The 21,130-nt window shown below is 42.4% G+C and overlaps 1 protein-coding gene across 2 annotated transcripts in view; it reads right to left on the reverse strand.

The window, feature by feature from the left end:
• The window catches only part of DYNC1LI1 (dynein cytoplasmic 1 light intermediate chain 1), a 131,480-nt gene that overhangs the window by 14,957 nt on the left and 95,393 nt on the right, over positions 1-21,130 (reverse strand). For both annotated transcript variants that reach the window (XM_073630299.1, XM_073630298.1), the window contains exons 3-7: positions 16,939-17,055; positions 15,069-15,299; positions 6,808-6,977; positions 3,866-3,959; positions 1,974-2,109 (exon numbers count right to left, since the gene is read on the reverse strand). In XM_073630299.1, coding sequence (XP_073486400.1) covers positions 1,974-2,109; positions 3,866-3,959; positions 6,808-6,977; positions 15,069-15,299; positions 16,939-17,055 — 748 coding nt within the window. The remainder of the gene's footprint in view (positions 1-1,973; positions 2,110-3,865; positions 3,960-6,807; positions 6,978-15,068; positions 15,300-16,938; positions 17,056-21,130) is intronic.

Here is a 21,130-nt window from a genome sequence, read left to right on the forward strand (position 1 = left end):
TTTTTTTAAATACTCAGACCAGCCCCTCTGGCACCAACAACCATGCCATGTTCAAAGTCACTTAAATCCCCTTTCTTCCCCATTCTGTTGTTCGGTTTGAACTTCAGCAAGTCGTCTTCACCACATCTAGATGCCTAAATGCATTGAGTTACTGCCATGTGATTGGCCAATTAGCAATTTGTGTTACCAAGCAATTGAACAGGAGTACCTAATAAAGTGGCCGGTGAATGTACAGTCTTCTTTAGATTTACTAAACTATTGCAATTCGTATACCTACAAAAACACATCCCGTTTGTATCCAATCAGGAAGGTTCTTGCACCACATAGTTATTGGTAAATCTAAGAGCCCTTGCACACTGGGGCGGGGGCGGCGTCGGCGGTAAAACGCCGCTATTATTAGCGGCGTTTTACCGTCGGTATTCGGCCGCTACAGGGCGGTTTTACCCCTCGCTAGCGGCCAAGAAAGGGTTAAATACCACCGCAAAGCGCCTCTGCAGAGGCGCTTTGCCGGCGGTATAGCCGCGCCGTTCCACTGATTTCAATGGGCAGGAGCGGTATACACTCCGCTCCTTCACCGCTCCGAAGATGCTGCTGGCAGGACTTTTTTTACCGTCCTGCCAGCACACTGCTCCAGTGTGAAAGTCCTCGGGGCTTTCACACTGGATACACAGCAGCGGCACTTTCAGGTAGGTTTGCAGGCGCTATTATTAGTGCAATAGCGCCTGCAAACCGCCCCAGTGTGCACGGGCTCTAAAGGAAAAATGTACAGTCAGGCTGTAATGTATACAATCAGCTTTAAATAGATATTTGTTTGTCTGTGGCCAGTCTAATGCTGGCCATACACATATAGAATTGCGGACGAGAATATTCCTACAAAGTTTCTGTACGTTTAACGAATGAGCGAATGTCGTTCGAAAAAGTCGTTTGTTTAATATTCGATTTTAAAATTAATGTAAATTTCTGAACGAAACCCCAAACACTGTCTTAAAATTAGTTAGATCGAAAAAAGTTTTATATTCTGCTTGTCTGAATCTTCCTGTCACTGTGGTCGAAAATGAATGTCGATTTGGCACCACCAATGATTAGAAAATCGAACGGACGTTCTTAAAATAAACATTTTCTAACGAAAAGTTCAACATATATGGTCAGCAATAGACTGCTTAATAATTATAAAGCATGAACATACAACCATCTTTCTGATATAAATCATACAAGCCTCCACTCCATGCTAAATAGGGAGGAAAACCCCAAAATACATTTTATAATGATAGATATAGTGAAAACTGCAGTAACAACCACCCCCCCACAGGGATAAGACTATCCCTTATTCTTATGGTGCTGAAGGGCTCAAACAGGAACAAAAAAAATGGGTATTTAAAACGGAGTTCCCCCTCCAAAAATTAAAAGTCAGCAGCTGCAAATACTGTGGCTGTTCACTTAATATCAGGACACTTACCTGTCCAGGAAGCCCACGATGTCGGCGCCCAAGCCGATTTTCCGATCGGCTCTTGGGTGCTGCCGCCACCATTCGTGGTAAAAGAAACCAGCAGTGAAGCCTTTCGGCTTCACAGCAGTCTCCCTACTGCGCATGCGCGGAGTGCACTGCACTTTCTAACTGGCCCGGCAGCGGAGGAAGGAGGAGGGGGGGCCGAATTTTTTTGGGACCTCCCTGCAGCCAGGTCTCCCGGAAGTACAGGTACCTGTCCCCCCCCCCCCCCCCCAAAGGTGCCAAAATGTGGCACCGGAGAGGGGGGGAGCTTGGGGGTGAGAAAGCAAAGCACTTTTGAGTTTAACACCATAAGAATAAAATCGATAGAGAGATATAGATGAGAGATAGATATATAATAAGATATATATCTTATGACTCCACTACAAAAACAGGCCTAAAAAAAAAAAAAAAAAAAAAAAAAAAAAAAAAAAAAAAGGAGGACCTCCTCCATAATGTCGCTATAAAAGCAGCATTAAATACTTACATAAATACTGCATCCTTTTCCACAACCACAGCAGGCATATTGAAAGGAAATCCATATAAGTGCTGAACAATATACTTATATACAATGTCAATATTTTTGTTCTCTTTGATTGATGTGTACATTAGTGCGGCACCATCTTAAAGTAACTAGTTAGGGAAAATATCAGATCATCAGGCATGAGAAGTTGCAGCAGGAGAACATGTCTTTTCACAGAATCTAAAACTGCTGAATCTGAAAAGGCGTAATGGATGAGGAAGCATGATACCATGTTTACCATGAGGACCAAGCAGGAGCCAAGGAGCCTAAAGCTGGGTACACACTATTAGTTTTTTATCAAACTTGTAGGTTGAATGAAAAAACCCTGCCAGCTCCGATCGGAGCCACGGTACTAACAATGCAAGGTTAGTTCAGCAATCTTCACTGCTGAGCTGTTGTGTTCTGACAGGGGGACTGCCTGCCCACCCCCCCCCACCGCAAAAACACTCCGATCAGCGCTCTCTGCCATTGGCTAAGAGCGCTGATCGGGAGTCGGTCGGATGCTGGTTTTCCAGCATGCACATCCAACAGAAGCCGGCCGACATACACACAGCCCGAATGTCGACCGTTTTTCTTTTACAGGCTGTTGTCTCTCGACATTCGGCCCATGTGTACCCATCTTAAAGGGGTTGTAAATATAAAAATTTTTTCACCTTAATGCATTTTATGCATTAAGGTGAAAAAACTTTTGACAGTACCGCCGCCCCCAGGCCCCCCGTTTTACTTACCTGACGCCTCGAATCTTCGCTGCTCGTCCTCGTCATCTTCATTGCAGCTCAGCCTGGTCGCTGATTGGCTGCAGTGGATGGATTGAAAGCAGCGCAGCCATTGGCTCGCGCTGCTGTCAATCACATCCGATGACGCGGCGCGCCGGGGGGGCGGGGCCGAGTGATACAGCGAGCGGCTATAGCCGCCGGCTGTATCACGGGAGCGCGCCCGCAAGCACTCACCACCATGCGAGGGAGCTCGCATTAAGGTGGTAAATGCTTGCGGGGAGGAGCTGAAACAGCCGCCGAGGGACCCCAGAAGACCAGGTTCGGGGCCACTCTGTGCAGAACGAGCTGCACAGTGAAGGTAAGTATAACATGTTTGTTATTTTAAAAAAAAAAAAAAAAAAATTACCTTTACAACCCCTTTAAGGCCGGCCATACACGGAGACAGTGTTGATGCAGGAATCCCTCCTCCTAAGCCATTGTCTTGTCCCGGGGGGAGAAAAGCAATGTAAATCAATAAAGTCAAGAGGATGCAACACCTGGGTCAGAGGGAAGCAAGGCTGGGCAAGGCATACAGTATATATCTTCTAAAAGGGTATAAAACGTGAAGGCAACAGATGGTACTATCATAATCAGCAAACTTTAAGGGAAGCCATTGGCAAATATTGATTCCATTTCTAGCCCTTATGGGCAAACCTCAACTACTAAGTTTGGTCACCTTTCTGGGTTTGGGCACCTTTCTCAAGGTACAGATACCTGACAGACAACTCACATGGCTTCATGATAAAGATGTGTGCACGCAGCTTTCTTTCAGTTTTTGTACTCAAAACTTGTAGATTTTCTCCACTAGAGCAACCATAAATAGTATGAGATTTTCTGGGTACTGAAAAGTTCATATCTGAACACTCAATACACAGAATCTGAGGTAAAATCATTAACTGATCATAAATTGTTCTACCCCAGCAAACTTAAAGTAAATATCATGGGTGAAGAATACAGACAGTAAATAGCGAATGATATCAGGTGGTGGCATGGCTACCTTGACTGCTTTGATTATTGTTCACATTTACCAATATGTATAAAACAATAATCAGCCTATGGCTACAGATACATGTTTGCATTTTCTGCACATACGAAGGATACATTGTAAACAAAACTTCCGGATATGGGACTGAATAAAGTCAAAGTGCTCGTCTGTATAATCATGTTCTTTTTCCAAAATACTGATGGCATCACACTGCAATACAAAACATTGACAGATAAGCAAGCGAGTGAACCCTAAAAGAGACCTGCGTGACTATTACAGTATACTAAAAATGAAAAGTATTTTCTTTAAAGCTGAACCCCAAACAATATTAACAGGACATCAAAAAGTGCTGATGTTGGATTAAAAATACATTTAAAGTGAAGTTATGTGTTACTATTTTTTTTCTTTAAAGAGCTGCGGGCACAGCTGGTAGCAAACATGTCTGGTTGTATCCAATACCTGGTTTCTTGCTGGGCACTGTGGTTCCTCTTGCTGGCTGCCATCATACACTTGGACTGTACACTGTAACCTTATGGCTGGTCACTCACTGTGTGTGTGTGTGTGTGTGTGTGTGTGTGTGTGTGTGTGTGGTGGGGGGGGGGGACTACATTTCACAAGACTATTGTGCAGACAATGAATTTACAGGACTTTGTCATCTTAGTCCAGGTAGGAGGAATAGATGCTGAAATTGGATCAAATATGGAGGTACTGTGATTGTTTTGAAAGGTAATACAAATCTGCAAGTGATACAATTGCTCTCTCGTATTTTTATCTTACCAAATTTTATACATACAGAGTGAGATTTTAGAGCACTCATCACTAAATAGTGGACCACGAGTCACGGTCACATCCAGATCCGCCACAGTTAAACCATTTAGGAGACGGTTCTTCCCCTCAGCCACCACTAGCTCGGTCATCTCCACATAGCTGACATCGGGAGGCAGCACAGCGCTGGACAGAGGGCAACAGCTGCCCCAGTTTAGTGACCGGTTGCTAGGATGCAGGACGGTCCTAGCAACCAATCACAAGGTGGTTGCAACTTCGTCCCTCCATTCAGAACTGTTCTGTTTCCCAATGTCAGCTCCAGAACTGCTGCTGGGGGGGGGGGGGGATGATGAAAATAGGGGGTTGAGGACACTGCTGTGAAGGGGGACTGTGATATAAAAGGGGAGGTGTTGTGATGTGCAGGGGGAACGGAGAACACCGATGTAGAAAAAAAGATTGTAATGTGAAGAATCTGTGGCTAGGTGCACATCATTGCGTCCTGCATTAAGGCAGCTCATGCTTTTCAATGGGCTGCCTTATATTCAGAAACGCAGAGATATGTTTTTAAAGGGTGCCGTACCAACCCACATGGTGCTGTGTCCCCATGAGGTTTGGCACTCAGGGAAATGCCCCGCGTTTGCCAATGTGCAAAGGTGCCATTAAGAATCAAAATGCGATTTGGACCTCTGCTGGAAGAAATTTTTATGCAATGACCGGACCTTCGTGAATTTTAATTCAATACCAGTTTTAGAGCTTCCACAACAAAGGTGTCATGGAACTTAAAAGAAACTACTTGAATTATGCAAAGACTTCTTTTGTATAAGCTTCTGTGTAATTTATATAATAAAACCAATAATATTATTATTATTAATAATCAAACATAACAGTAATAAAAAAAATCTCAGCACAAGTCAGAATATATATTTTTTCCTTAAACTCAAAACCAAAATTAAAATAATGCAAATTACCAATCCTTAGATGTGGTGGCTGCATTGGTTTTTCTTTTTTTTTAGGCTTTGCCCCTCTGCTTTTAACTAATGATCTGCCAAGGGACACATTTCCAGTATTAAGAATGCTTACTCTCTGGATGAAGGAGCAACAGAGACACCTTTGGACGAGAGCATTGCTAATCTGGTGGGAGGGGAGTGTTAGTTTGTCAGTGTATCTAAATCTGCTAGTGCATCAAACACTGCCTCTGATGCCAACTCACATTTTTTCAGCAGTTAGAGCAACATTTTTTTGCTTTTTGGAATAAAGGTTTTATATACAGTAAATAAAAGCGGATCATCGTAAGCACCACTATCAGTGGGAAATGGTAAGTCTCAAACTGCTGCATCAGTAGGACATCTTGTTCTGTTGAAAAACAAGAGACCTACTGGCCGGATCACCAGCTGAAACTAAAGCCTAGTACACATGGGCTGAATGTCAAGCGGCATTCCACCGTGTGTACTGCAGCCGGTCTGACAGAAGCCGGCCATTCGGTCGGCTTCTGTTGAAGGGGCATGACCGAAAAAGGTCTGCTGATTGGCTCCCGATAAGTGCTCTTAGTCAAAGGCACAGCAGGGGAGATCACTGTACTAACATACCAAGATCCTGTTCTCTTATGGCAGATTAAACAGCACAGTGCTTGTGCTGTCTAATCTGCTCTTTTCTAAGCTGTAAAAAACCTGGTTGATCCTGCCTGTTCCTGTGCCCCCCCTGTCATGGCTGCTGATCCTCAATTACCGTGGTCAGTTTGTGCCCCTGGCATCCCGCTGCCCCCCGCCCCTCACCCTCCCTCCTTGCCTGTCTCGTCTCCTCCCGCTGTAGCCCTTAGATCGGAGGAGGAGAGCGGCCGGCCAGAAAAGCTCTGAGATAGGTAATTACAGACATTGTTTCACACAAACAGGTACACAGTGTGTTATGTCTTGATAAAATAGTTCGATTGGCATTAAATTTTTTTACCTAACTAATTTAAAGGAAAGAAAACAAATACAGCCACCACATCTAAGAATTTGTAAGCTGCAATATAACAAACATCTGATTTTGTGCTCATTACCACATTTAAATGTTTGCTAAAATCCTGGCAATATATAGCGCGCATGGAGAAGACTTTTTATCTCAACAAACCTGGAGTTTCAATTCAATAGTATTAAATAGTGCAAACACATAGCAAAAGGAAATAGACTGATACCAAACATATTTAATAGTAAGTAATAAAAAAACGACAGATTGCAAGCAATGAGCTGAAAGGAGTACTGCATGATAAAAACAAAACAAAAAACAAACAAAAAAAAAAAACAATAAAACTGACCTTTGTACAAACTACTACTACAGGAATGCCAAGGTTATGTGTTAGGGTGTCTTCTCCCAAAGGCAGAATCACACTGTCATCCCGTTCCTCTTGTGAGGATGTACCCCTCCTCTGCGGCGAGGCAGGGAATTCATCTCCAGGCTCTACATATTCTTGGAAGTTTCTAACCACTGAACAAAAACACAAGTAAAAAGTAACTGTGACAAAACTAAACTAAGTGAACTTATCAATATCTTTACAAGCAAGAATGAATACATTTCTGAGATATTACAATATGTTGTGAATAATATTTTAAAGGAGCCGACAGGCAGGGAGGGAGGGGGGAGGAGGACACAAGAGCAAAGAGGAGAGACAGCAGGGCTGCGGACGATAGAGACACGTAAACTGACCACAGTGTCAAGGCTCGGTAGCCATGATTACCGGGGTCAGTTTACAGAGATTGAAAACTTAAAGGGGCCAATTTATAATGCAGAGTAATATCGCTTCCCACTCTGGGCTATTACTGCAAAGTTATTTCAATGCCACCGCCTGCATTTTATTTATAGTGGTAGTAAAGTCTGCTTTGTGATTTTTACCTACAGGTAAGCCTATAATGAGGCTTACCTGTAGGTAAAATAAATATCTCTTAAATATGCACTATTTAGGAGATAGACCTGGCTGCATCCAGAGTGAATATCACTGGCGCATACACTCTGAAGGTGCGGCATACCTTGTTGGACCCTTCAGAGCTTCGTGCTGGAACCAAGGGCTCCCAACATGCATCGCGACTATGACCAATCACATAGCCAGAGTGTGCGAACCCGAAAAAAAAAAAAGACATGGGGATGTCAGCCCTCTCAGCGCTGACAGCGTGCCACTGGAGGGCTTCGTTCCAAGGTAAGTATTTCACAATATGCTAGTATGGGATGCATACTAGCACCTTATGCAATTGCCTTACAATTCTTTTTCCACGGCTTGCTGCCACTTTAAAGGCTTGTTCGCACTGTGTGCGGTGACCTGCGTTTTTCCACCCTTGATAAACAGGTCACAACTAGGGCACAGAGAAAATAATTGTTTTCAATGTGTCACGTTTATACCACACTGCCGGTGCGATGTGCAGTATAGAAAAACGTAGCATGTCTGCATTGTTCCGCAACGAAATATAGGACACTGCATGTCACCACACAGCAGAGGAATGGAATGTGCTGCTGTGCAGGGACATGAATGAAGTGCCACTATGTGACACTTCTAATAAAGTTGAGGGTAAAAAAAAAAAAAAAAAAAAAAAAAAAAGGAAGAGCATTGAAATTTCATTGAAACAGGCATCCCACTGCCCTGACACTAACCCTTGTGGACTACTGTAAACATAGCCTTAAGTATAGTACACAGTTTTTTGAAGAGCTTGGGAGGAGCCGCTGTACTAACTATCCAATATTAGTACAGCAATCTCCCCATTGAGCTATTGTGTTCTGACAGAGGGGTGGCCCCCCGCCAGAACGCACTACTAATGGCTAACAGCGCTGATCGGGTGCCGATCCGCAGACCCTTTTCAGCCATGCCCTTTTGACAGAAGTCAGCTTCTGTCGGACCGGCTGCCGCACACACAGACCGAATGTTGGCTGGTTTCTATTGAGCCACCCAATATTCAGCCCGTGTGTACAGCCCTTAACTCCCTTACTGAGAAATGCCAGTGATGTGATAGCATTCTCTTTTCCTTTAAACTCATTCATTTATTTATAACATTCTGCTGGCTTCTGGACGCCAAACTAAGCACATCTGTATAGCATGCTGATCTAGTTAATAAATCCTCTTCACATAGTTCACTCTGGTCCATGTCAGATGGGAGGTTCTCCAGCAACTGAAATGGTTTTCACTGTTTTGGGTCAAGTATCTTGTGCTGATATATATACTTAAGTAACTGCTATTATAAAAGAACATCTAGACATAGCTGTAGAAACACACAAGGGGCGATTCAATAAGGCATTCTGGCAGTGTGGATGTTTTTATAAGCCTTGCTCCAAATTCTTTAAACCCATGTGACATTTTTATTTTTAGTACCATTTGCAAAACTTTCACCATATGGGGTATTGCTCATTCATACAGAAATATCGCCGTACTGCTGATAAGGAAAGTGGAGATACAGAAGACCTCTTCCATGGTGAAGTAAATGGCTACGTAGGGCGTGTGTAAAAAATGAAACCGCAGGAGCAAAACAGTGCTTGTCAGTATAACCGATAAGTGTATAATTCAGTGGTGGTCCTCTCAACATGGTAAACAGGTTGGTATTTAGGGGTGTATCCAGAAGGAAATCCAGCATTTGCAGAAGCGGATCCACCATGTCCAGTAGACCCAACTGACCCCACCCCCCCAACTTTATTTCCTGGGCTCTTGTTTTGTAAAGTGGATCCTGCATTAGAGTAGAAGCTTGTGGAATCCAAGTCAACCTATCGAGCGTCAGAGGCTATTCTGTGCCTCTGAAAACTGACTCATGATAGGTTGACTTGGGTTCTACACGCTACTACTCTCTAATGCAGGATCCACTTTACAAAATAGCAGCATCTCCAAGGTGATTGCTGACTGGCTGCTTTGGGTTACTACTTAAAACGAATGTCCTTACTGCTATGTTTTACTATAGTAATTAAAGAACAGCTCCTCGCAGAATTTCACATCACTCTGCACTATTTTCAACCAGGGTGCCTTCAGGTTTTCTCAGGGGTGCCTTGGCAAATGGTCTAAAAGTTGCCTAAAAATTGTATACAAGCCAGCAAGTGGAGAAAGCCTGCCTTTTAGTTGCACAAAGCCACAGGTTTTCATTGTGCACCATTACAACCTTCCAGCTGCCAGCGCCCTAATAACCAATGATCAAAATCGGTTGATGAGGACATCGGGTGCTTGCACAGCATCCTCATTTGCTCCTTCTTTTCATCAGCACTGGGGTCACATTAGAGTGAGGGAGAGAGAAGAGAAACATTGGAATACTAGTCAGTACCAGTGTGCAAAGGTGTATTTTCATTGGAAGAATAAATCACGTGTAATGTTGGGTGTCCTGTGTGTGTGTGAATGTTGTGGTGTTATGTAAAACTATTAGTTTGATTCTTTACATTTTAGAATGGAGATCCGTGAGCATTTTAAAGGGTGTCTCGACTGAAAAAAGTTTGAAAAACAATGGGTTAAAACGTAAAGGCCAAGCAACAAAATATGGTTCAATATAGTTTATCCACAAATACATAGGGGGAATTCATTAAAGCGGCTTTGCCACTTTTCTTGAGTGAATCCCTCTTATTAATGTATTGTGTTCACTTGCGACACTTGTTTCTGGCAGCGACTCGTGCACCAATTTAGGTAGTTCTAAAATGCGGCACTTTTACATTGTAGCTCCCTGAATGTACCACTTTTACATTGTATCACACTGAATGCACCAAATGTAAAAGTGGAGCTAATTAAGGCCAACTCTCTTTTGGCATACAGAAAGAAAAACTGTCTCAGACAGATTTTGCAAAAGTGTTGCAGCACGAGCCAAATATAATTTGGCGCATTCCTTACCAGTTTTAAAATTAATGAGAGACACTTTTGCAAATCCTGCCTGTGCCAGTCTTTATGAATTCCAGGGACGCAGTTTTGTATTCTATGCTGAGAAATAACTGAAACAGTAGCAAACTATCTGGCTCTTGGACAACAAAAATGTTGATATATATATTTTACTTGCATGCTTAGTGCCCTTTTCAGCCACCCCCCCCCCCCCCCCTCCATACTGGTAAAAAAAAAAAAAAAAAATACACATTTGATATTTGTTTGCTTGTTACCATGGAGATGATGATCCAGCAGTAGCAATGATAAAAACTTGCCATTTTAGATTGTTGTCCCACATTAGTGTGCTTTTGTTTTAGATCCCCAGCAGCCCAGCTTATTTTTCCTTTTCCTATAATAAACCACTGCACAGCTTATGTTTTGTATATATGCTGTCACAGAGATAGCAGCATGGATGACAGTTTTAGCTTCCGGGGGCGGGCTGCTGAGGAGTTTATTCAAATGAATCATTCATTAAGCTCTGGTCCGCTTTGGTGAAGTTGAACTATTGACGCAACGCGTAGGGCAGAGCTCCTTAAAGCCATTAAGACAGAGCAGGGGAGAGAGGTTTCCCCAGCCACAGCTTCTATCTGTTGGAGCACCTGAGCTGTCAGCCGGCAAAAGCAAGGAGGGGTGAGCCGTGGGAATCAAACCCATTCTGTATATTAATATGTGTGCGTTTTGTGAGTGCAGTTCTTAGTGGAAAATAAAATTCCTTATAGGTCTTTTAAAAGCAAAGTGCACTATTATTTATTTTTCTCTTTAAAAGGTTGTATCTGTGTGAATTTGGGAGTAATCTTCATTGTAACCCTGGTTCACTATGGATAGCTGATTCCGGCTTTTAAAAAGGGAAAAGGCATTTTTTTTTTTTTTTTTTTTTTTACACAAAACTTTTAAAGGTATTATGCTGGTAATTAGAACACTTTTGTATAGAGGGTTTATGTACTAATTTTTTGGCTTGTCACTTTCAGTTTAATCACCAGGCCCCTGGTGGGACTTTGCAGTGCCTTGCAGGCTCTAAACTCCTATTCTGGGCAACTCAGGGGTGGTTATAGGATCATCCATGCTTATTGTCAGCACGCATCATTTCAGCTGTGGCCCCTTGTCCTCTATGATGTCCCCCCATGGATATCTCCTGACTCCTTTCTTTTTACTCTTTCCTCTTTTTCCTGCTTTTTTTGGTCCTCATTGGCTAAAATTATTTATGCAGTCGTGTATACATATATATCTTCTTGCATTTGCCTTATTCCCTTCCCTTTTTTTTTTGCTTTTTGCTCTGAGCTTTGTTAAAAGGGATTGTAAACCCTCAATGTTTTACACAAAAAAACTCCTGTGATGCAGCAGCCCCCCAGAGCCCCCCTTTTACTTACCTGAACCCAGTCTTTCCAAGGACGGGGACGAACACACCAGCTCTAGCCGGTGTCTCGGATCCTGATTGGATAGATTGATAGCAGTGCAGCCATTGGCTCCTGCTGCTGTCAATCAAATCCAATGATGCGGGGCCGAGTCCTGGTGTCTGTCCATGGACACAGCAGAAGGACACAGGAGCGCACCCGCACAAGTGCCCCAAGGGAGAGCGGCTCTTCAACGGAGCACTCGAGAAGGAGGAGCTAGGAGCGCTGTTGAGGGACCCCAGAAGAGGAGGATCGGGCCACTCTGTACAAAACCAACTGCACAGAGAAGGTAAGTATGACATGTTTGTTTTTAAATGAACCTTTACATATCCTTTAAGGGTTTATTTGATCTTTTCAGCTGCCATCTTCATGCATGAATCCTGAAGAAGCAAATGTAGCGAAACGCATTGATGTCACATGCTTGTATCACTTTTAATTGTCTGTCCGACCTTATCACCTTTTTTCTATAATGTGGTTTTAACAAGGTGGCATTTTTAAATGCGACATAATAAATCACCATTTTTAAAAAAAGTGGAAGTATTTTTGTTTTTCTCTCATTTGCTTGGCATATTCAAAGTCCCTTTCCCTCGTGGATTGAGGGTCCCCCATTTGTTGGGTATGGTCCCCCCTTCTACAGGGAAACATATTTTGTGGTTTGACATGTAAACTAGTGGGATGGTGCCACAATGAGAATATATATCTGTTTCTGCTTGGCCCACACTCACTATTGAAAACACATATGTGACCCTTTTAAGGTCCATATTGGAAGGTGAGCGTACATCTGCAACTAATTGGTGGTGGAATTTCTCCTCTTTTGCACCGTGGGATTCACCAAACATTGAATGAGGATTTTAAAGTTGAGACACTGATGCACATATGAAAGAACTTTAAAAAAACTTTTTTTGTTTCACCACAGATAGTACTAATTAATTTTTTTTCACTCCTGGGTAGACAGAAGGTCACATCACTTGGAATATTTTTGGGACTTAATGATTTATTTATATATTTGATATATAGTTTAATCCTTTGATGTAGCATGTAGAGTTCTTTGTTTATATTGGTCAACAAATGGTAGCCTTGAATAGCCAGCTTTAGACCTATAACCAGGGGCGTATCTACCGGGGGGGGGGGATGATGGGCAAACCTCCTGGTGTAGTATGGGGAGATAGGGGAGGCCCCCCCTCTCTCCCCCCACCTCTTCCTGCCTGCTTACTGGGCACTTAAGCCCCCTTCCTACCCAGGCCAATTTTCTTCTTTCAGCGCTGTCACACTTTGACAATTGTGCGGTCATACTACACTGTACCCAAACAAAATTTTTATTTTTTTTTATTTTTTTTTTTTTCACAAATAGAGATTTCTTTTGGTGGTATTTATTCACTACTGGGGGTCTTATTTTTTGCTAAAAAATTTTTCATAGTTTGGGCTAAAATTTAGCAAACAGGAAATTTTTCTCCTTCATTGATGTGAGCTGATCAGGCTGTACTGATAGGTGGCACTAAAGGGCACTGGTGATGAGGCACTGATGAGCACTGGTGGGCATTGATAGGTGCCACTGGTGGGTACTGCTTAGCAGCAGTGGGTCTGGAGCGTGCGGGACCCGTGTCCCGTTTACTCCAGATGGTGTCAGTGCGAGGAGAAAAAAAAAAAGCAGAGTCTCACTGACTGGCTGATCAGAGCGAGCCGCGTGCACCCCTGTGTCCTCCCGGCAATTTAGGCCTGTGCTGTAGCCCTCTTTCGGCTATAGCACGAGCAGGAAGAGGTAAAATAGGAAGGAGTGGAGTTTACAGATGAATGGGTGGGACAAATTTAGATGCGGGGGGTGCCCGAACCAAAAAATCCACCACTGCCTATCACAGGTTTGTTTTTATACCACTACAGATCACCACAAGCAAGAGCCAATTGTTAAGGTAGTTTGCTTTTTAGTCTCATAGCTGGGCATGTTAGCTAGAAGTAAACAGCATCCTGGGCTTTGATTTTGGAAATTCTTCTCCAATCTTAAAGCAGAACTAAACCCTCTTATCCTTTACAGCCAATGAAGCTGTCATAGAAGCCTCGGTTTGATCTGTAGCTACCATCAGCATACACCCCTAAAGAGTGTACCTCCTTTTTTAACTTCTTGAGAGGACCACAACTGAATTTACACCAAGGCATGGTTTCGTGCATACCATGGATCGCGATTTAATTATAAGGGTCAAGTGATCTCTTTCCCTATGTTTCTCCGGGTAGTGAAGTCCAATGAATTTAATGGGCTACCCTACACGCAGAACGCAGCTGCACAGATCTAAAAAGGAGCCTTAGGAGTAACCTAAACCTGAGAAACCTCAGCTGCATTCACAATAGTATCAGCCTGCATTGCATAGCAGTGAACACACATCTCGCGATTTTCCCTACCTTCGTAGTACAAAAAAAAAAAACTCACAATGTGCTCGCAGTGTCATTCATTGTTAATGGCACCCCAAACACGGCAACAAAGACGTGTAAAAATGTGCAAATCTCAAATAGATACCTGATCGTCTTTGCCACATGGGCGGCCCATTCAAATGAACGGCTTCCCTATGCGTAAAAATGCACAATTTTTTTTTTACAAAAACATGTAGTGTGAATGGAAGCTTATTCCTATCTTCTCTCTAGGCTCCACATGTTTGACACGTTCTGTCAAATTCTTATGAGAAAATTCTGCGACAGATTCATAAGCACCTAACTGGTACATAAATAAATCTGTCACAAGCCAATCTTTTTTCCTATGACTGTTGCACTTGTTGCACGTAAATTCTCTTGTTTGTCACTGTGGTGGTTTGATTTTTGTAAAATGATACTTTATTTTATGTACTGTACAACTCCGTGGAAGGATTATTAAAAGCTTATAATTAAGAAAAAAAAAAAATCTGTCACAAAGTGTGACATTTCTTAAACTACTGCGAGACAGATTTCTACTGAGCATCTACGACACCCTCCGGCCCAGTTCACACTGATGCAGTGCGGGAACTGCATGCACTACATTCCTGTTCAAATCACAGGCGATTCTGCAGCAGTACGATTTGAGCCATTTATTCTATATGGCTAAAATCGCACCAAAATTGTGCAGGACCCTTTTTTTGCCTCACCAGAATCACACCCATGCGATCCGATTCTGCAAACCGCACAGTGTTCTGCGAACCAATTTCAGGGTGTCATTGTCATTAACATACACACCCGCAGTAGTTCGCATGAACGGAGTGCGAATTTCATGCGGTGTGGAAACTGCACAGAATTCGCTGCGAATTCCGCACTGCATCAGTGTGAACTGGGCCTTAATGAACTTCACAGATAGAGTTCACTTACTTTTCTCTTCAATCTCCTTCATTTCTTCAGGTGGGATTTTTAGTTTATCTATGTGTTCACGGATAACACTGGCCCACTTCTGAAGTGAATCCAAGGCCAACCAAGGCCGCGACATATCTACCACCAACATAACCAGAGTGTCCCTGACACTACCGACATCCATGGCAAACTTCAGTAGGCCCTTGTGATAAAGATCACCATCCAAAATCCACACGTTACATCTGGTTTGATCTACAAAAAGATAATTTTAGTTACTAAATGTATACTGTGAAAATGAACATGTCAAGACAATATACTAAAAGATCAAATTAAGATTAAATCAGTGCACAATACAGCAATAAAAAATTACTACATTGTAAAATTAGAAAAGTAAACTTAAAAGGATAAGTTCACCTTTGCAAAAAAATAAATAATAAATGCACACTTTTTTGCAAGTACAAAAATATGCATTTTTTTTTTCTTGTTAGAGACCTGTAAAGCATTGCACCCACGATCAGCAGATCGTAAGGGTAATGCTACGGTCCTGCATACTGTCTGTGTATGTCTGCCCATACCTCCGATACGGGCAGGCAGTTACACTGGGAAAGGAAGCTCAAAGAACTACCACAGCGCTCAATAGCAACAAAGTTTGAGAACTACAAGCCAACAGCCACAAAGGATGTCGGACCTTGTCATTTTCCCATTCACAGAACGCTGTGAATAGATAACGTGGCTGGGCAGAGCCACACATGGCCACGTCTTTTTTAGATTGTGACAGCTAGCAGGGGGAGAAGATCCCCTGCTAGCTGTCAAAGTGGGGGAGCGGGGGCCAGTGCATACGTAACATGTTATACCCTGAATATGGGTGTAACATGTTACAAAACATGAACTTGTCCTTTAAAAGAGCGTATTTATGAAGCCTTGAATCTGACATTCACCAAACATTCACTGCAGGTAAATCATTCAGGTACATGTGTTTTAAAATGACAGTAACTGATTTACCGCCTGTGAAAGTTTGGTGAAAGTCCCACTCACTGCTTTATAAATATGCCCCAAAAGGGTGTGTTTAAGTAAATAGGATAGCAAGCAAAAGAGAAATTTAGCTTCACTGAACTAAAATGCTTTATTTTTTCTTCCCAGACATTTTCTAAAATGTACTTGTTGATTTTGCCTTACCGCAGTGTAAAGTCTGCTTCCTCTCTCAAGGCGACAACAGTGTATTTTGGTTGAGAGATTTGCCTGCGATTTTGAATGGGCTGTGCGTTTGTCGCCCGAAAAGAAGCTCCTGCTCCTTTGAGGGGACAAGCTTCATGCAATTTTTAAAGGAGCGGTTTTCCACAACAATTGCAGAGGAATCACATTGTGTTCGGGGTGCCAATCCAAATCACGAAGTGTGAATGGAGCCCAAGTGTTATTGGTCAACCAACATTTCTAGAGAAAGTAGTTATTACTGCTAGCACTACTTTTGCTGTATTTTATTTCCACCAAGGAACTGAACGGTGACTATTTACTGTGGTTTCTTCAGTCCAATTGCAGCCAAATAAACTGTCACCAGGGCAAAAAAATAAATAAATAAAAAAGTGGGACAGGAAGGCACAGATGGCACCCCTTTCTCTCCCTACTATTAATGTTTTTGTCTGTGTCCTTGTTGGAAAGTTTTCTCAACACATGAAGAAAATCTCCCCAACATGGACGAAGACAGCAAAAATCATCTGACAAAGGATCTAACCTTCCAAACCGTATCTAAAACAAAAGAAAACCCATTTTGGCTGGGGTTGCTCTTTAACTCAAACTGGCCTTTTTGTGTGTTGGAAGTTTAGCCAATATTCGGTTACTCGTTTTTATGTTTTGTTTGTCCATTATTGATCATCATCATTTCATCTCTACTTGCCATCTCTGTCTTCATCATGGACGTTAATGTAAAGATATTCCATTCCTCTTCCTTTCTTGTACTCTTCTATTCCCTGAAGCTTTCCTATCAAACTTGTCTTGCCAGCTCCATCCTCACCTGTAATCATTTGATGAAGACAATAGAGAAATTAATAAAATAAATTATACATTACATTTACCATCACAATGTATGCGCTATTTGTTTAGATTGTAATGATCATTATTTTACCCAATACAAGCATGCTTTAAATCTGTATGGTAAACCCTCACCTTGTAAAATAACCCATTCACTTTAAAATAGAAATGACAGGCAAAACATTTGTGGTTACATATAAAAATACATACCCTTTTCCCCTTCTATGCAAGTGATTACATACTCCCCTTGTTCTCAGCGAACAGCGGTGCAGGGGGGCAGTCAGGACAAGTCTGATTTGGAGGATATAGCACAGCTTGAGAACTGACTATGCTGTGCTCTCCTGCCCAGTGTGGTCAGTTTTTAAAGTGGTAGTAAAGTCTCTATGACAATATAAAATAATGGCCCCCCCTGCAGGTTTAAGCCATGCTGTACTAGTATGCAGTGCATACTAGCACATTATAACTAACTTAACTACCAAAAACGGAGCCCTTCAGCGATGCGCTGTCAGGGCACTCCCCGGTGCTTCCATCTTTACCAGTTCGGTTTTGCATCTCCGGGCGCTTGATTGGCCGGGCCGATGAGATGTCACACCCGTGCTTGCACACAGGAGTCACAATGCTGTGGCTTGCGGAGTGGGCCGTAAATGTGAAAATGAGCTGTGCATGTGGGGCTCATAGCACATTACCCACTGACAGGCAGGGGGTATGACAGAAGAGACCTCTAGTGTCTCTTCTGTTATGAAAAGCCTGCCTGTCAGCGGATTTTAAGATTCTGAATTTAATACCACTTTAATAGGAAATCATGGAGACTGGAAGGAACACCAGTGATTTCACACAAAGGAAGAAATACAAAGGAAACAGGAGACTGTACGTTCAGTTGGATGATAGAGCCTCAGTCAACTGTTCCCTCATAAGAATTTCATCTCGATAACCCACTAAGGGGATGTCTTGAGAATGTTGGCAAATTTGACATAAAGTAGGGTGGAGGCAGAAACAAAATTGTAGTTTATAGACTAGGATACAGAGTTCTGAACTCAAACATCTAAAACGTCCTGGCACCAGATGGCCAAGTAGCCTAACAGACATCCCCTACTCTGAAAATTGAGGGCACCCCTTCATTATGAGAAGGCCTTGATCATGGACTTGGAGGACTTTTTGGACTTCAGGACTTGTAGCGGAACAGAGTTCCAGGCACTGCCTTGGACCTGGAGGCCTAAGAGAAATATAAAAGGAACTCGTTTTAGCTTTAGGAGTAGAAGGTACTCTTCCACCCTGTGAATTTCTTAATGAAGTTAAGGGATTTGCCAAAGGAGCATTCCCCAACAAAGGGCATACACAAGAGATATTTCTTGAACGGATGCTCTGTAGACCAAGATTTGAGTTAAAGGGGCGTTTGCACATGTAATGATTGGCGGCCTGTGTTGCCTTGAGCAAATATTTGTATATACACTCACCGGTCACTTTATTAGATACACCCGTTCAATTGCTTGGTAACACAAATTGCTAATCAGCCAATCACATGGCAGCAACTCAATGCATTTAGTCTTCAGTTCAAACCAAGCATCAGAATGGGGAAGAAAGGGGATTTAAGTGACTTTGAATGTGACATGGTTGTTGATGCCAGACGGGCTAGTCTGAGTATTTAAAAAACTGCTGATCTACTGGGATTTTTACGCACAACCTTCTCTAGGGTTTAGGGAGAATGGCCTAAAAAAAAGAGAAATATCTAGTGAGCGGCAGTTGTATGGATGAAAATGCATTGTTGATGTCAGAGGAGAATGGGCAGACTTTTTCGAGATGATAGAAAGGCAACACTCTTTCAAATAACTGCTCGTTACAACCAAGGTATGCAGAATACCATCTCTAAAATGCACAAAACATTGAACCTAGAAGCAGATGGGCTATAGCAGCAGATAACCACACCGAGTGCCGCTCCTGCCAGCTAAGAACAGGAAAATGAGGCTACAAGTCACACAGGCTCACCAAAATTGGACAACAGAAGACTGGAAACACTTTGGTCTGATAAGTCTTGATTTCAGCTGCGACATTAAAATGGTAGGGTCAGAATTTGACGTAAACAACATGAAAGCATGGAACCATCCAGCCTTGTATCAACGGTTCAAGCTGATGGTGGTGGTGTAATGGTGTGGGGAATATTTTCTTGACACACTTTGGGTCCCTTAGTACCAAATGAGCATCGTTTAAATGCCACAGTCTACCTGAGTATTGTTGCTGACCATGTCCATCCCTTTATGACTACAGTGTACCCATCTTCTGATGGATACTTCCAGCAGGATAATGCACCATGTCACAAAGCTCAAATCATCTCATCACTGGTTTCTAGAACATGACAATGAGATCACTGTACACCAATGACCTCCACAGTCACCAGATCTCAATCCAATAGCAACACCTTTGGGATGTGGTGGAACGGGAGATTCGCATCATGGATGTGCAGCTGACAAATCTGCAGCAACTGTGTGATGCTATCATGTCAATATGGACCAAAATCTCTGAGGAATGTTTCCAACACCTTGTTGAATCTATGCCACAAAGAATTAAGGCAGTTCTGAAGGCAAAAAGGGGTCCAACCCAGTACTAGCAAGGTGTACCTAATAAAGTGGCCTGTGAGAGTGTATAGTCTACACTAGTTACTAGATGATTCTTTTTATGTTTGCTGCCATCCTTTAGTCATTTGTTTTACCCCTATGTAATTTCTGAAATACCTCCTCCTGTGTATGATGTCATTTTCTCTTTTTTTGAGTTCCTGTATTGTTCCTACAAGGCATACACTGAGGCTAGGAAAAAATGCTTATTCTGACCACTTTAAAAATTTCAATGCCGATATCTACCTTATAATACTGTTCGCCTCAACCTTCTGCATGCATTAAAGATATTCCAGGAAGTTAAGTATTTGGAGAGTTCAGCTATCAATATAGGTTGTCATTAATTATTGTAAAATCCAAAGTGAAGAGGAATGGCGCCAAAAAAATTACCAAAATTGATGAGTAAAGCTGCCCCTTTAAAAGTGGATAACCACTAAGATAGAAAGTGAAAAAAAAAAAAAAAAGTGTGGCGCTACCTCAAAAAACAACCAATTGGTTAATAAAGTGACCTAGTGCACTCAAACAAATCTAATACCTCCAATCATTAATATATATATATATATATATATATATATATATATATATATATATATACATATATACATACATACACATACATACACACACACACACACACACACACACACACACACATATACATATATACATACACACACACAAAATAAATGCTATATGCAGGAAGTCAGATCACCATGATGATCCGTGAAAAAGCTCAAATTCTCATGAAAAGAAAGTATTCAAAGTAACAAACATGACAGTCCACCTAGCAGTGTGTGTGGGACGTTCACACTCGGGTGCTAGGAAACAACAAATTGGTAGGTTCTCTGGAACCAGCAATACGGACAATGATAGTTCCTAATTCGTCGATAGACTTCAGGCATTCATACTCAAGAATGAAAACATTGAAAACACAATGAAGGAACGATCATAGTGTAGCAGGGTATGGTATCAGGAACAAATATAGATAGACAAACCAATGCCCACTCACATTTGAAAGTGCTATGAGCTAGCACCAGCATTAGCAACTTTAATGTACCTCCGCATGCCTTCCCAACGGCTGCGGCGTGCGTTCCAAGGCCAGGGAATGTAGAAACCAGCAAACACGCAAGTGACGTCAGTGAGGGACAGACAAACAGCCTCTATGCATTTCATGTGATACACGTCATCTGGAAGCTGCCAGTCTTCACAACTCTGGTGTGTATACCCCATATTGGGTCTTCAAGGACAGGGTTCCACCAGCCAGGTGCACATCAGCCCTGGACCTACAAATCACTCTGCAGCTCAGATTCAATGCCATGCACTATAGGTATACCTAGGCACATGCCCTACACTGGGTTTAGTGACAAGAGACACATTAAAGGCCAGCCCTTTCTTCTTCTCAGCGGGGACGGGTATGGCTTTTGTGGCAATCTTGAGGATCAGCCAATCTGG

Source organism: Aquarana catesbeiana, linkage group LG05 (assembly GCF_042186555.1).
Source record: "Aquarana catesbeiana isolate 2022-GZ linkage group LG05, ASM4218655v1, whole genome shotgun sequence".
Classification (NCBI taxonomy): domain Eukaryota; kingdom Metazoa; phylum Chordata; class Amphibia; order Anura; family Ranidae; genus Aquarana; species Aquarana catesbeiana.